Source organism: Serinus canaria, chromosome 10 (assembly GCF_022539315.1).
Source record: "Serinus canaria isolate serCan28SL12 chromosome 10, serCan2020, whole genome shotgun sequence".
In the NCBI taxonomy this organism is placed as follows: Eukaryota; Metazoa; Chordata; class Aves; order Passeriformes; family Fringillidae; genus Serinus; species Serinus canaria.
In genome coordinates this window covers 3,304,378-3,321,055 of record NC_066324.1, presented here as the reverse complement: position 1 = coordinate 3,321,055, position 16,678 = coordinate 3,304,378, and the positions used below count along the sequence as shown (strand labels likewise).

The 16,678-nt window shown below is 43.7% G+C and overlaps 1 protein-coding gene across 1 annotated transcript in view; it reads left to right on the top strand.

Moving 5' to 3' along the window:
• ALDH1A3 (aldehyde dehydrogenase 1 family member A3) overlaps nt 1-16,678 on the top strand; it is a 33,481-nt gene that overhangs the window by 11,998 nt on the left and 4,805 nt on the right. Inside the window, exons 5-11 of the mRNA XM_030228618.2 lie at nt 205-266; nt 3,080-3,208; nt 5,562-5,675; nt 8,088-8,190; nt 9,133-9,317; nt 14,274-14,438; nt 15,988-16,145. Of these exons, the coding sequence (XP_030084478.2) occupies nt 205-266; nt 3,080-3,208; nt 5,562-5,675; nt 8,088-8,190; nt 9,133-9,317; nt 14,274-14,438; nt 15,988-16,145 (916 nt within the window). The remainder of the gene's footprint in view (nt 1-204; nt 267-3,079; nt 3,209-5,561; nt 5,676-8,087; nt 8,191-9,132; nt 9,318-14,273; nt 14,439-15,987; nt 16,146-16,678) is intronic.

Here is a 16,678-nt window from a genome sequence, read left to right as displayed (position 1 = left end):
AGTGGAGTTTTGGCTTTCAGGCACAAGACCTGTACTCAGATCTTCATCCGGACAAAGACATGAGTCAGGATGAACAGACAGTGTTCTCTGTCTAACAGGGGTTTAGTCCTGTCCCCAACTTGTTAGTGTGCAGTTGTCTCACACACTTTCTGTAAAAGTGAGAATTTTGACTGTTTTGTGCCCTTTTACTCTCTTGTCTTGCAGATGAAAATTTTGTCTGTTTCACCCGGCATGAGCCCATGGGTGTCTGTGGAGCCATAACCCCAGTAAGTGACAGTGCTGGTGCCCTGCATCTCCCACAGAACTGGAAATTCCATGTGCACTCCATCCTACCCTGCAGCCATTTGCTGCCTGGCTAAGCACAGCTGTTCTGCAGGGAACTCCCATCTCAGTGGCCTGATGTAGTTTTGTGTTTTACCCCCATGCCAATTGCTCTTGGCAACAGAAGTGCTCTGCAGTGGAAGGGTGGGTCTCCTAATCAGATGCTCTGTTGCTCTCTGAGGCTGACAGCAGTCACCAGAGACCAGTCAGAGCTCTGACTCTCACACTGCTGGGACAACCATCCCGTCATGAGGAGTGCTGGCTTTCTGCTGCCTCGTGCTGATGCATAGTTTTGGGTTTGAAATCATATTCATTATCAATTAATTATGTCTGGCTGCTCTCTGAGCTTTCTGGGATTAAATCTCATGAATAGTTTTCTTTTCCTTGAGGTCTCATTCTCTGCTGAGGGGACAGTGTGGCTAGCTCCTGGAATGCCTCCAGTGTTAGCATGTGTTGCTTGCTCTGTTTCAACAGGCAGCCAGGAAGACTTTACAGCTCATGGGAGACAGATTTTGTTCCTGTCTGGTTGTAAAATGCTTTGAATGTTGTATCCTACAATTTGTGAGGCAAATGGTGCTGTGTCAAAATTCTCTGTTTGGATTCAGTGCCAAGTCTGCCAGAGCTCAAGAAGTCTTTGGACAATGCTCTCAGACCTGTGGTGGGAGCCTTGCTGCTGTCCTGTGTAGGTCCAGGAGTTGGAATTTGATGATCCCTGTGGCTCCCTTCGAACTCAGGATGTTCTATGATTATATGGTACTTGGATCAATAAGAGTTCATGAGTGAGTGAGTTTTGAGATAAGGTTAAAGACTGAAAGAAATGCAGATATGCTGGATCCTGGGAATACCAGGTCTGGATCCCAAAGATGGCTGAGGAAATTCTGCTTTTTCCTTCAGCAGGACTGAATTTATACCCCAGGTGGTGAGAGGACATGGTCTCTTTGGCTGTGTCAGGGTTATCAAACATTCTCTTGGTGACTTCGGAGCTTTTCTGGCTGAGCAAGCAATGTGACTGCTGGTGGGCAGAATTTATGACTTAAGATCAAAATCTCAGGTTCCTCACACTGATCAGCAGTTAAAAGGTATTTCCCTGTCACTCTCAGCCACCTTTGGCACTCAGCAGTGCTTTGGAAAATATCCCTTTAGAAGCCTACATGCAGGATGCTTTGGATGGCCACTGTAGGAGACAGAGTGGGGCTTGTAAGATCTCAGGTTGACCCTAGACCAGAAATAAATACAACAGAAAGTACAGAAACAAATTTGACTTAAGATCAACACTGAGTTTGTATAAAGAATGATTGGGGTCAACAAAACCACATCTGTCTTCAGTTTACTCAGAAAAATCTCCCAGTTTTTTTCCCAGTTCAATCTCGATAACACCAACAGCCTTTGGGTTTGTATTTCCTACCTGATTGAAAGAGATTCTGTCACTGTTCTGGCCAAGTTTCCCTAGAGCAATTAACAGTCCTCCCTTTCTCCTATGGCTTGACTATATTTTAATAATATTTTATTTTTATTTTGCTAGAGAAGTTCTTAGGAAGTGCAGCATATGGCTGATTTTGATCCCAAGGTGATATCATGAGGCAGTCCTGGAGTCCTTCACTGTTACTTTCACCAGGCACTCTGCAACAGAAAGCTCCTAATGGAGCTATTTCCTGCTCTGAAACTGTAGAAAAGTAGTGTAGGTGTAAATGGCTCAAGCTGCCAGGCTTCCAAGAAAACTTAGGAGAAAATGACAAATGGGCAAATTATGGGATGTGGCCATTGGAGAAGATCACTGAAATGGAACAGGTCTGGGGAAAAGGGTGAAGCAAGTTGAAGAATAACACTTGAGACCAAATTCTTCTTTGTCTCAGGGTTACAATGGAACTCATGGCTGAAAAGCTACACTGCTAATTTATTTGCAAGTGTGAATTTGTGGATTCCTGACATACTTGGCTTCTTTGTTGATAGCTGAAGGCCCTTGGCTTGGGTTTTGACAAGAAGTCCCCTTGCTGCTGGCCTGCTTCCATCATCCCTGAAGCAGCATTAATTATTTTTAATGAAAAAATCCTTTCTGCTGCCAAATGACCTTTCTGAGATTCAGTGTGAGCTAGATTTTCCACATCTTACTTAGACTCCAAGATCCCCAAATATACATGACCATGAAAGAGATTAGCACAGAGAAAACTGATGTGGACTGGTTCCTAATTCCAAAGTAGAAAACTAGCTGGAAAGGAACAATTTACAATATGAAGGAAGTATGAGACCTCCCCTAGATTTCCATGACTGAACAACTCACTGCAGCTTCCTATTTACAAAACTGGAACTGAATGATGTTATATAACTCCTAACTACTCAGCCAGTGCTTAACAGAGAAAAAATAGGTTTTTCTTCAATGGGTAGTTGCATTCTGTAATTCCTCACATACAGATGCTGTACAGAAGTGATGCATCAGGAAACTGCCTCCAACACAGTATCTGTGAAGAGCCAAAATCCTACACAAAATGTGATCAAACTTCTTCAAAGAATGAGGTCACATCATGCAGAAGGTTGTCCAGCTTACAGGATTAGTGTGAGGACTGCCAGCAATATCAGGGATCTCAGGGGGAAATCAAGGAAGTTGTATTCCTTAGCCCAAGCAAACACAGCATTATAAACAGACGCTCCTCTTTGTGGCTTTCCTCCCAGTTCCTTTCCTCCCTGAGCTGGGAAAAGGCTGCATGGAAGTGAGTAGGTGACTGTGGCAGGCTGATCTGAGCAGTGCCTTATGTTCTTGCAGTGGAACTTCCCCCTGCTGATGCTGGTTTGGAAGATGGCACCAGCTCTGTGCTGTGGAAACACTCTGGTCGTTAAGCCAGCTGAACAAACTCCGCTCACGGCGCTCTACATTGGCTCTCTGATCAAGGAGGTGAGGAAATCCCAACAGCCCGTCCAGGTTCTGCTCTCTCAAGGTCGTAAGCAAGGCTGTGTTCTGATTTGGCTGTCCAGATTGTTGGATTTTTAAAGAGTCTAAGCATAACAGACTTCCAGCTTTAATAGGCTCACAAAGGAAAGTGAGAATAACCTCTGTCTTCAGGCTTTTTTTACAAAGGCCTTTGTGACTGGCTTGGAAGGTGACAAACATCACAAAACCTGTGCATTTTTCTCCGTTCTCAGGAAGCTGCAGAGAGAAAAAAAGATACTTTTCTTCCCATACCTTGTCTTTCCCTCTCCCAAATGAGGGAAAGACAACAGCTCAGTTTTATTAGGCAATGGGGAAAAAAAGGGTGTGATAGAAAGCAGTGTTGTTTGTTGTTTTTAAGTGGGATAATTCAACCAAGACAGAGTGCTCTGGGAAACAATTCCTCGTAATTTCTGTGGTTCCTAGAACAATGTAGTTGTGTCTGGCCTGTAAAGTCAACAGAAAAAAAGGCAAGATGATAGGTTGGGATTTTAAAATGCTGGTTTAGGGCTTGTCAGGTAGGATCTTGTGTGCCAACAGGTCTGTTAATGGTGCAGAGGGGGTGGGAGGGGTACAGAACCTTCCAGCACTGCTCAGTGCATCAGCTTCCTATAGCTATGGATGTGAGTGACTGAGGAAAACTACAGGAGTTGTAGATGGACTTTGGCCTCTCAGTCTGTTTGTTAGGCTCAGTCAAACAATGATTTTGTCCTTTCTTGGCTTAGCCTGGGAGAAAATAGAATGATATGTTGATAATTGTCACTTAGGGCTCTTCCATCAGGAAAGGAAATGGAAAAGTAATACCAGTTAAGTATCTCCTACAGTTACTTGGCTTTATGAGATTACACAAGGTGAGTGAGTGAGCATAGGGTGCAGTTGTCATGGCTTCTACTGAGCTCTGCCACACCACTGCTTTTTTTGACTCTGATATGCAGCTCCCTAAACACAGGCAGAGCATTCCCCCCCAAAAAGCCACTATTCAGTTCTGGTAAAATTAATTTTTTTTTAGCTGAAATTCTAAGGTTGCTGTTTCTCACAGTTGTCCTTCAAGGCAGAAGTGTAATTAGAACACAATAATTTTATCTGAAGATGCTCCTTTTTCCACCCAAAATTAGCTAAACTCTTTTAAGTTTATAAAAAAAATGAGTTAAAGTTTTTGGCTTTCTTGTTTAAAAGGATGTAGAAGATGTTACCACACACACAAAGCTATGTGTTACGTTCAATGAAATAATTTTTGGCCAACCAAAATATTTGGCTTTCATTTTTGCTGAAAAACAGAAAAAACTTTTTGGCTCAGGGTGTTCTCAACCAATTTTTTACTTCCTTGTGGCTTTGCTGCTGACTCCAAACACCATTACTTGCACAGTTTGACATGCAGAATTTGCTTGAAAACTCATTAGCCAAGATGCAAACTCCATTAAATGCATTTTTGTCATTGTCACATCCATAGAAGAAATGAGACTGCCCTTCCAAATTATGAAAAGAAAAAATAGGGGGGAAAAAAAGTCTTATGAGGATAATTTTTTTGCAGACAGTACAAGAGCAATTGCTTCCTTTTTTTCTCTATTAAAAAGAAATGGCATTTATTGGGATTTTGTGTTAAAAAGTCATAGGAAATGAAGCAAATGTGTTATATTCTGGAACTTCATCATTGGAAATTGCAGGGAAAACAACTTTGTGCTATCAGTAGTAAAGGCAAGCTAACCTAGAAGAGCAGTAATCCTTGGAACTCTTGTTTCAGGAAGTAAAACCAAACCAGTCAGTCCCTCAGTTCTCCTTGCACTAGAATTTCACCTGAAGTTTTGCCATTTGTCTGTTTTGGCAAAATTACTAGTTGGCTAATCTAGGTTGTAAATGTGGTGGAAACTTGCATAAGTCTTGTTACCATCTGCTTTTGTACTCCTGTTTTATTAGCCCCATCATCTAGTGAGGTTTTACTGACTTCTTAATCCCTCTGGTCCCTGAAGAACTACAAATGTCAACCTTTGTTCAAAACAAACTTTCATTCATTTACCCCTTGGCTGCAGCTGCACTGCAGTAGCTGGGGGCCAAGTTTGGCCTAAAGACTCACTCTCTTTTGGCTTGAAACTGGGACTTCTCCAAGAATTCTTACTGAAACTTGGCATTTCCTAAGCATGGCTGTTAGTTTCACCCACGTCTACTCCAGCTGGTAGCATGTAGCCATGTTACTGGAAAGTCTGGAAAACAGGGATGTATCTGGTAAGGGCTCAGAGGAGTACAGTACAACTAATCCAGGCTTCCTGAGAAATGAGCTGTGCTCTCAAATTCTCCACAGAGCTGCTTTTAATCTCTGTTTCAGGTGGGTTTCCCTCCTGGTGTGGTGAACATTGTGCCAGGCTATGGCCCCACAGCAGGAGCTGCAATTTCTACCCATGACAGCATTGATAAAATTGCTTTTACTGGATCAACCAAGGTAGGTGATGGATTTCTCAAAGACACCTGCTGTTCCTCTTTGTTTTCTCTTGTAAACTGTCATCCATACAAGACTGGACCTAAGAAATGTCAGTGACTTCTGTATAACCAGCACTTCCTCTGGCATATTCCATGTGACAGGATTTCTCAGAAGTGTTTGGTATTTATCTAATTCAGATCTTTGTGCTTGTAATAATCTCACATCTCTGAGAGCTGGGTTTTGCCAAACTACCACATTTCTGTAAGGACTGAAGTGTAAGGGGCTCTGACGTAAGGGAAGGCAGGTTGGCAGTGACTTAACATCTTGTCATTGACCCAGTGGAGCTTCTGGGCATGTTTGCCTGCCAGTCCTGCCCTGCAACTGGAAAACCTGTCAGTCAGAGCCCTGAACAATTCTTCCTTGGCTTTATTTACCTCTGAGGAGCTAGGGCTTAAATAAAAACATGGCTTTGTGCCCAAGGCCTTCTCTGCTGACGTGGAGGGTATTAACATTTGAGCTTCATTCTGAGCCCTGCACAGTAAAGCACCTTCTATTTAGCATTTTTTCCTGTAAGTAGATGTGTCTGGCTTGTTTATGAGAAGGGTGGCCACAAAACCTCTGCACTATCAATCACCTCCAGCCATCCTCTTCCATACCTACATGGGAAAAGTGCATATGACTTGGCCAAGACCATGGAATTGAGCAGAGCTGACATTGCAAACAAATCTGAGTGCAGCAATCACTGCTGAAAATTCTCAAACAAAAGCTTGCTTAGAAAATTGAACATTTTTCCCCTGACTGCTTTAGATGTTTCTTGCAGAATATCTGCACCTCCAGAATAGAGGCAGTGTCTATAGAATGGAAATGCTCCCACCAGTGGAGGCAGCTGAGGCAAATTCAGTCTCTTACTTCTTTGAGGAACACTATTCTTGTTGAGCATTTGCTGAATTCATCCATTCTTACGTCTGCCCTCATAATTGCAGAGGGTGATGTGAATGTATAATGATGACAAATTACCTTGAAAGGTGTTCTTGGTCGATAAAGGTAACTCCTAACACTCAAAAGCTGCAGCATTTACCAACACTACCATCTAGTGGCTTTGTGTACATCCTGTGCTTATCCCATAGGAAAAGGTGTGCTAAGCTTGTGTTTCTGTTCAGGGATCATGGGAACAAACAGAACACAATCAAGTAAAAGTTCACAGTGAGCTTTTTCTCTCTTGATAGTTGGTCTGATCTTGGAGTCTATGCAGTTACATGCTTCTCTCCAAATCCTAGATCAGAAATTTTTAGCCCAGATGAGACATTAGCTATGTGAAAACAATAGAGCTTATAGACTCATCCAGCCCACATGGATCTGTTTGGGTTTTTAATGAAAAAGGAGTATCCAGTGGATTAGTGGCAGGAGAAAAATCTCAGCTGCTAGAGCCTGTAGGCAAAAAAACTCCTGTAGACACTGTGCTTGTCTCCTAATCCATGGGTGTGCAGGAAACACCAAGGGAGAGACAGATCCTTTGCTAATGCATGTGTAATTTAGAAGTGTTTTCTTCCCCCTCCACCCATCTGTGAGTTCAGCTGCATCTCTGCAGTATTTGCAGCACAATGCTACTGTTTCTGAGCCAGGAAGTGAAGCTAATTCAAAATATATTTTGACTTAGTTATTAAGCCCCAACTTGGGCTCAGTGCCAGCTTGGAAATGCTGATCCGAAACTCCATGAGAATTTTCCCATATAGATCTCTTCTCTTAGGTTATTAACTCACTCCTCTTTGTCCAGCCAGCCTGCAGTTATGTCTCTTGCAAAGCTGGGATGCATCACTTATTTCTGCTGTCTCTAGGCCTAAGCTCTGAGTGACTAGAGAAGATCTCTCCTGAGTTCAGGAGTCATGCTTGAGTAACAAGGGCAAACCATGAGAAATGCAGACCTGTAATTGCCAGCCAGCTGCCCCCTGCTTTCCTTCCTCACAGTTCCACCCCAGGGCAAGAGCAGTTTTAGTCAGAAATAAAGGTAAGGTTTCCATGTGCAGAGGTAAAATACAAGAAAACAGTTATAACATGAGCAAATTCAAATATTTCCTCACTCTTAAGAAATTATCCTGCCCTAACAACTAAAGGTCCCAAATACTTTTAATTCATACTGTTTCTAACAAAATTTGTCTACTAAATTCTGAAAGCAGAGTAAATCCTCCCCTTCAGGATACTGATGTAATTCTCCCACACAGCCTGCCCTTTCAGACCTGCCTAAACCAATCCTTAATTCTGGGGCTGGTTTTGACCCAACACATCACAGCAGTAGGAAACTCAAAGCATTTCAGAGTGCTCTCCCTGACCTCTACCTGCTTCAGCTGCCATCCAGGCTCTTCCACCCTTGTTGGAATCACACTTGAGATTTCTGGGGGAAACAACTCGTGTCCTCTTTATGTCTCACTGATGCAGGTTGGGAAACTGATCAAAGAAGCTGCTTCTAAAAGCAACCTGAAAAGGGTGACATTAGAGCTGGGAGGGAAGAACCCCTGCATTGTGTGTGCAGATGCAGACTGTGAGTATGGGCTGCTGGCTGTGTTTGCTGTCAGGGTATCCAGGGTGGTGGGGGTTCTGGGTCTCTGCTGTCCTCTGGTAGCTCACAGAGCTGGTGTTTCCACCCCAAGGGCTGGAGAAAACCTCTGTCCAAGGGCAGGATATAGTTGTGCATTCCTGGAGCTCTTCCCCAGCATGGCCCGTGGTGCCTTCCCTGGGGATGGCTGCAGTTGCAGTTAAATCTTGCATTTGAGTGTTTGCTATTTGTGGGCTTTCTCTTTGGTGGGCAGTGCTGCAAGGAGTGGGGAGAGCAGTTTTCTGCAAAGCAGCCCCTCTGCAGGCATTCCTGTGACAGGGGAATTTTGTAGGACCTGATCTAATCCAGACTTCACCTCTATCCTGGTGGGCTCATCTTGTGTGTTTCATTGTGATTTTGTTACATGACTCAGTTCTAGGAGATACGTTTAATCTGTGACCACCAAAATGGTGGAAAATCCTATTTGGCCTCAGAAAAATGCTCTCCAGTCCTGCATAGCACACATTGAAAATCAGAGATATTTGTGCCAGCTGGTAATCATGAGCATTGCAAGGAGCTGGCCAAAGCTGGCATGCTGCTTTCTCAACAATCATGACTGAAACTTGTCTTTAAGGACCCATGCATGGTATCAAGAATTGCCAGAGCAAGAAAAACTGGTCACTGCCTTCAGTGAGTCCTTGTGGAAGAAAGTATCAGGAACTATGGCCAACTAGACCTCAAGACAAAAGACAGGAAGGGAGGCAGATACAATAAAAGATCTGGTTTGGGGGCAGTGAGGCCCTGTGAGTGCCTTCCATGGGTGTAGACCATTGTCAGCATTTTTTAAGGAGGTTTTCCAAAGAGAAGGGAAAAACAACAAGTCTGGAAACACTGGAATGCTGGAACTGTGCATGTGGTAACACTTTTCCCTCCTGGGTCTTCTCACAGTGGACTTGGCAGTGGAATGTGCCCACCAAGGCGTGTTCTTCAACCAAGGGCAGTGCTGCACAGCTGCCTCCCGCGTCTTCGTGGAGGAGCAGATCTACCCCGAGTTCGTCAAGCGCAGCGTGGAGTTTGCCAAGAAGAGACTGGTTGGAGACCCCTTTGATGCCAGAACTGAACAAGGGCCCCAGGTAACTGTGTGTCTGAGAGTAGTTGTTGTTTGGTTTTTGGTTGTGGTTTTGTATAATTTTCCTTGTGTAAATATTATCCTTACGGATGCGGTCCCAGCAGAAGTGCCGAGGGGTGAGTAATGTATCGTGGCTTTATTTTCCCTCTCCATTTTAAATATCAATTAATCACAACTGTTGAAATGTTATGTTGTAATTTTTTTCAAAACACAAATGTATTTAATTCAGTTCTTATCCAGCTTTATGGAAGGGGCTGTCTCCCTGGTGCAGTAACACAAAGCATGTTGCAGTGAGCCATAGCTCTGTGCAGAAGAGTGCAGCTAAATGGCTATTCAGCTCCTTGGCTGTGTGGGTGATGACAAGTAGTTAGAGCCCAGAGACTCCTGAGTCCTCACTTTCCCTCTCCTCCTCTGCTGCCTTTCTGATCCTTTGGAGAAGTTTCAGCTGAATTAGGAGGAAGAAACATGCCAAACTGCTGTCAGAACCAGCCTCCTCAATACTTCCAGAGCCTTCCTCTTAGTTTTTCCTTTTGAGGCAATCTGAGTTGTGCTGGAGAACTCTGGGGGAAGATGATCCTTAGGTCACATCTCCTAACAGGCCCACTGTTTGGTACCAAAAATAAAGCAAATTCCCCAGAAACCTATAGCCAAGGCCTCTTTTTCTCAGTACTGCACTGTGGGTTTTCCTTCCTTGATGCTGTCTGTGTAGGATCCCTCAGAGAACGGGTGGCTCTGAGGACATCTGCCTCTCCTTTTCTGGATCTAAATCTCCACATGATTCATGCAGGGTAAAACCTCATTGCTTGCCCTCATGCAGGGGGAATAAGATGAGGTCTCTCCCCTGCTCATGCTGAGGCTGCATCCAGCCCTGTAGCTTGCCTAGAGATTTCAAACTGCTCAGGACTCTTGGGAAGAGAATCCCATGCTGAGACTTGCTCCAGCAGAGATGAGCTGACCCTCAAACATTGATTTCATGAGAACAGCTCCTGAATCCATTCAGTTGGGAGTTTTCAAGGGTGAAACACCCTGCTGTGGTTGGAGCATGTTGAATTGGGCTGCTTATTTAACTCCATCAGTGTTCCCAGCTCCTGCCAGGCTGTCTTTCAGGATGCACTGTGGCATTTCCAGACTTCCAGGGTGCACTGTGGCACAGCTTCTGTGGCTCAGGGGAGACCCTTTGCATACAGACCTGTAATTAAGGGTAACAGTGAGTTGGAATAGCAGTGTCTGGTCAGATTTTAATTATGGCCCATCTGTCCTTTTTTTCTGCTCTGGCTTACCTGTTATACTTGTAGGAGAGAGAGAGAACACCCACACACACCTGAACTTCTGTGTATGCAGCTGTCAAGGCCAGGATGGGAAGGTGGTGAGGGAGTGGGAGGAAACTGTAAATCCCAAAGCTTTTATGTGGTTGCCAGTTCAAAGGGACAACCACTTCCTTTGCAGCTATGGCTCCTCACTCTCTGGAACCTATGTTGTGGGCACATACAGAAACTTAAGCAGAGGAGAGAAATGATGCAGTGTCACAAGGACTTAAAAATACCTCTGAAAGTAGCAAAGATTCACACTTGTTTACAAGTTATTCTTCAAATGTGATGCTTCCAGATAATTTTTTCCCCCTGTCTCTGAAGTAACCTGCTTGGCTGTGAGGGTTTTTTTATCTTGAACTGATAAGGGAAGAATCACCAGGAAAAATTTGTCCTCTTCATCTCTCCCCATCAGATGCTTCAGATCCAGCCTGTTGCTTTCATTTTCCTTTGGTGTAAGGCAGGGTGAACATACACAACAGCATCACTGCAATGCTGCATAGATCCCACTGGGGCATGGTCACTGGCTTAGAAGCCAGCAAGGGGAAGGGGATGAAGCCAACCTTCAGGCTGACAGTGGTTGTAGCTGATGATCTCTTTGGTCCTCCATCAGCTGCAGGTGATGACAATCCTGTTCCACAAGAACTTGAAGTTGATGTAAGCTAGTCCTGGAAAAGTGGTCCCATGTGCAGTTGTTTGTTCCTACATTGCACTACACTGGATTGGGGAACTGGCTGATTCAGGTCTAATCCAGCCTTTTTGGAAGTGAGGAAGAAAGGTTTTACTCAGGTCAGTCCACTGACGTGGATTACTGTTCACTGGCATAGATGCTCATGGCATGGCAGTGGGGGAAAGACTGTGTCACCTGCAGTATTGGGTTATGCTGATATAAACTGTGCTGCTCTGATTAAAAATAGGTCAACTTTAAAGAGCATTAAATTCAGACAGAAATGAGGCATGCTTCTGGTGAGACTTCTCCAGAGCTCACATGTGTCTGGCAGTGCTGACTGGCTGGAATTCAAAGGACACCACAAGAAACCTGAGGGGTGCTCAGGACTGTTTGAACAGAGTGCCAACCTCAAATGCAGGCATTTTTAAACTTTGGATTCCTGGGAGCTGTATCACAGGAAGCAATAAAGTAAATCTGCACAGATGGCAAACTGGTTAACCAGTGCATTGTACAACAGTGAGCAGCAAACTGCATTAAATGAGACTGACATCCTGGGGCACTAGAACAGGGATTGCATAGAACAAGACTAGACTAGTTTTGTTATTTTAGAACCCAAATACTGGGATTTGTGGACTGCAAGACCTAGTCTACAGAAATAAAACAAGCACTAATTATGGCACTTGTTAGCCAGTAATTATTCAGCCCAAAACATATAATTTGATTTATAAGAGAGTGAATATTTTCCTTATACTGTAGACATGCACTTTAGGATTAAAGTGTGAAAATAAAACATTCAAGTAGAAAGGGTTGTGCCCAACAGCCTGTTGGTCCCATTGTGGGCTATTTTGTAGGATTACAAACACTAGGTTTGCACATGGAAAAAATTCTCCTTGTGGTCTTGACTGAAATGAAGCAAGAGATGAAGATTTGGGGGTTCCTGGATTTTCAGTATTGCAGTGATCCTTAGAAGCTCCCTTCTCTATTGAATTAGATGAACAAATAGTAGAATTTGCTTTACCAGATCATGTGTTTTTAATAGAATTCAATGCTTGAACCATAAATAATAGTGGAGTAGGGGACAGAATTTAAACAAGCCTTGCAAGCTCTAGTTACAATGACAAACAGTTCCACCCTTGCATGTCATTTTTACAAATGTTTTCTTTCCCCAGTGTCTTTTCATCTAACTGTAGTTTGCCTTGCAACAAGTTACAGCTGTATAAATATCCTTGTTTTGTTTTCTGTGATGTGAAGTGGATGGACTGGATTGGTCTGGATCACAGACATGCCAGGATGGAAAGCACTTGCAGATATTTTCAAATTATTTACGCTTGGCAACTAAGCAACCAGACAAACAGACAATGTGTATGACACCTGCCAAACTCAGAGTGACACTCTATCCCACAGCAGGGCACACATTTCCTCAGGCAGTAGCATGAATTAAGTGTGTCCTTGGGTAGCACCTTAACACATGAGAGAACACAAGCACTTAGAACACGTACAGTGCACGTGCTGCTCAAACATCTGTTTGCCTGGAGATGTGCTGGGCTCTGGTTCCACTGTGTACCACAAGTATCCCAAGGACACCCTCCTGCAGCTTTGATATTTGTCTAAAAGCATGAAAACTTGGATTGTGTGTGGTCAGGATTAACTAGGGACAGGATATAGTCTGTAATCTGGAGGAGTCAAGTGTGGAACACTCCGTGTAAACAGCCCCAACTGGCAACTGGCCCTGCTGTGAAATAAAACCAGATGCCTAGGGAGGAGGATTGAGCCAGAACAAGCATCTGGAGATACCTGGCAATCAGAATAATCCCCCAGCCTTCCAGGACACCTTGTACCAGTGGATGGAGTCTTTAATCACCTCAATAAATTTGTCAAGCTTTTTTTGAGTTTTTCTTTTTAAAAACATCTCTAAGTGTTCTACTATCTCCAGTGTGCTGTCATGAGGAGTTTCATCTCTTAATTCCACTTTGTGTTAAGAGCCAGGTCTGTTTGTTTGAAACCTGCAGTTCTGCAGCCCACTGCTGCACGTGGAGCACAGAAGAAGGGTCAGCAGTGAGTGGAAGTGCTGTGGGCTTCTACACCTCTTCCCAGCACAGGACACACTGTGCTTGTGGAGTGTCCTCCAAGTCCTGGTGCAGCTGTGCAGCTTCAGGCTCCTGGCACTAGTCTGGCCTTTCCCCATCCCTACAGAAATCCCTGGTTAAAGGCTGACAGCAGCACTCATTATGTGAGATTACTCCATAGTTAGGAGGAGTTAGAAAAGGTAATTAAATATGAGAAAGAAAAAAATATGCAGGATTATACCAGTTTCTAAGAACTGTGCAAAGTGATTCTGATTTTAAAAACAAGGCTTTGGTGCAGCAGTTGTTGTGGGGTCACCCCACCACCAGGGCTTATCTTGAGGCTGTTCATGTAGTGTGCCCTGTGGAAGGAGATGGAGGCAGAGCTCACTGGGTTCTTCCAGGAGGGGACAGAGGTGAAGCTGCACACTGCAGCAAAACGGAGTTAACAGTTCTTAGATCCTGGTCCTCCCTCTCCTGTACTGATTCTGCTGCTGGGCATATCCCTTGCTGAGCTCTCTAGTCCATCTCAGGCAGTTCTCATACTGCTACTGAGATAAACCAGTGTTTGGAGAAGGTGGGAAATCCCAGAGCTCCAGTGAGGTGAGCTGTGGGAGCACATATCCAGGACAGGGAGGAAGGGAAAGGGGGGAAACCCTTCAATGTGGCAGCAAACTATTAGATCAGATTAAACTGTCTCATGTCACTTCACCTTTTGTTTCCTGTGGCTCAGAGCTATGCCCATGTCCTGCCTTTCTCCCTGCTCACTCCCTGACTGCCACATCCCAAACTGAGCCATAAACTGACCCAGTTGGACAGTGCCCTGCAAATGTGGCCCTGGGCCTCATTCCATGACTTCTCTCTGGAACCATGATAATAAAGGTGCTGCTGTTTGTTTCTTTTCCTTTTGTGTCTGACAGATTGACCAAAAGCAGTTTGATAAAATCCTGGAGCTGATAGAAAGTGGGAAGAAAGAAGGAGCTAAGCTGGAGTGTGGAGGTCTTGCCATCGAAGACAGAGGCCTGTTTATAAAACCTACAGTGTTTTCAGAGGTCACTGACAACATGAGAATTGCCAAAGAAGAGGTACAGTACAAATCACCTAGAAAAATGCTGCTTTAGAATCAGAAATAGTGATAATGGAGGGGGTTCTGTCTGAATCCTTAATTTTAAGTGTAAGTAACTGAGTAAAAACTGACACTGTGGCAGGCTGGAGCAATTATTTACGCTGTAATTGCCAGTGACCATGGACAGTGTAATGTGTGTTCTTGCTCCCCTACTTTGTAGAGAAGGGGTTGCTTTATTGCAGAAATGTGGGAAAAGAACTCTGGGACCTGATGCTGGTAAAGGAGCAAAGGAACAGCCACTGAAGTTCTCTGAAACAGCCTTAGCATCTGAAACAATCCCAGATTCCATTCTCATGGCAAAATCTCCTGAGACTGACTATTTCTTTCCTATATGAAAACATAGTCAAAGCCAGCAAAGTGCAGATCTAATACTCTGGCTTTCATTATTCATATGTAGAAATGTTGAACAAGCTGCATGTGATTAGATGCTGTGATATTCCTTTGAAATAGAAGTTAATCTACTTTTCATCATGTTCCCTAATGGAAAATAAGTAGTTGCCAAAGTCTAACTGGCATTTGTAGTTTAAAGTTTAGCCTAGTGCTTTTTATGGGGCTGCTTGCTGTTCACTCCTGGCAAGATGTTTAAATGTCTCAGATCTGCCACAGAATCTCCAAGGAACCTGGGAAAGATATCAGTCAGTCAGGGCATGAGTTACATGCTAAAAATAGAGAGAAAAAGAGCTGAAAATCCCATGACAAACCTTTTCTTAATGAACTGACTCCAAACCCCAAGCCATGATTCACAAAGCTTATCCAGTTCCATTCACTGGCAGTTTTGTTGCAAATGCATGTTCATCCTTTGCCTAGGATTAAGGCTCCATATAAGAGCCTGGATACCCCAAAACAAAGACATTTATAAACCCTTATATGAGCTTAAAAGTGGCCCAAATGAATCTGTTTCTCACATTCAATGGGTTTTATTGTGCTGTGAGAGCCAGCAGACCAAGAAAGGGCTCCACCTTCAATACTGTACCCGATTGAGAGACTCCATCCCAAAACTTGGGAAGCCTTCTGTGTGGCTGTTGCTTCTACTGGCAACCTGGGAAGCCAAGTTTGTGGTCAAACACAGATGTGGTTAATGCACTGCATGCAAATAAAATGCATACAGTGACAAAATCAGGGTTAAAACCAAGGAAGAAAACTTGCAGTCCTTGAAATAAATTAATTGTTACTTGAGCACACTCAGCTTCAGAGTTCAAAAGGAGAGTTGTAAATGGAGTAAGGATGAATCATTTGTAACTTATCCAGATCTAACTCTGCTTATTTTGATTGTTACAGATGATCCATTACTTGTTGGATCTTAACATTTATTAACTGCTACAGCACATCACAATGCTTCCTTTGAAGTTTAATTAGTAGCTTTTAGGACACTTTAGCAGTGACCCCTAGAAGGCTAAAATATAAGATTTTAAATATATTATCCAAACAGAGCATCTGATTCTGATTACCTCAAAACTACCAGGATTAGCAGATGCTTTCCTGTACTAAAGTTTAATTGATATCTGCAGATTTTTGGGCCAGTTCAGCCAATTATGAAGTTCAAGAATATAGAAGAGGTGATAAGAAGAGCCAACAGCACTGAGTACGGACTCACGGCCGCAGTGTTCACCAAGAACCTGGACAGAGCTTTAACCCTGGCTTCAGCTCTGCAGTCAGGAACAGTCTGGTGAGCAGGCTGGGAACAGAGGGTGGGCTGGGGCTTTGTTTCCTAGGAGGGGAGAGGATTTAGGACTTGCAATCATGTTGGTAAGATAATAAAGGTTGTGGGCTCCGTCCCTGTACGTGCCGTTTATTTAAGAGTTGAACTTTGTGATCCTTGTGGGTCTCTCCCAACTCAGAATATCTGTGATTCTCTAAGTGCTGCAGCTAAGATGGATTAGTAGCCTGCCTAATTCTTGATGTTCTGCTAAGAAGCAACATCCATTCCTCAAAATGAGGTGGTGAGGTCCAGACAGCATGTTGAAAAATGGACTGGTTTTTCCTTCAGTCGGGGAATTTCTTTGTTGGGGTTGTAGTAAGCTCCATCAGACATTGTGCCCTCCAAAACCCTGTATGTAGCAAAAAGCAATTCTCAGGATCTTTTGCCAGCACCAGATGGGATTTTGCTGCACAAACCAGTATGGACAGTAGGTGGCAACACACCACTGTCACAAAGAAAAGCAGCTATGTTTGTGTACAAAATTTATTTTATACTAGAAT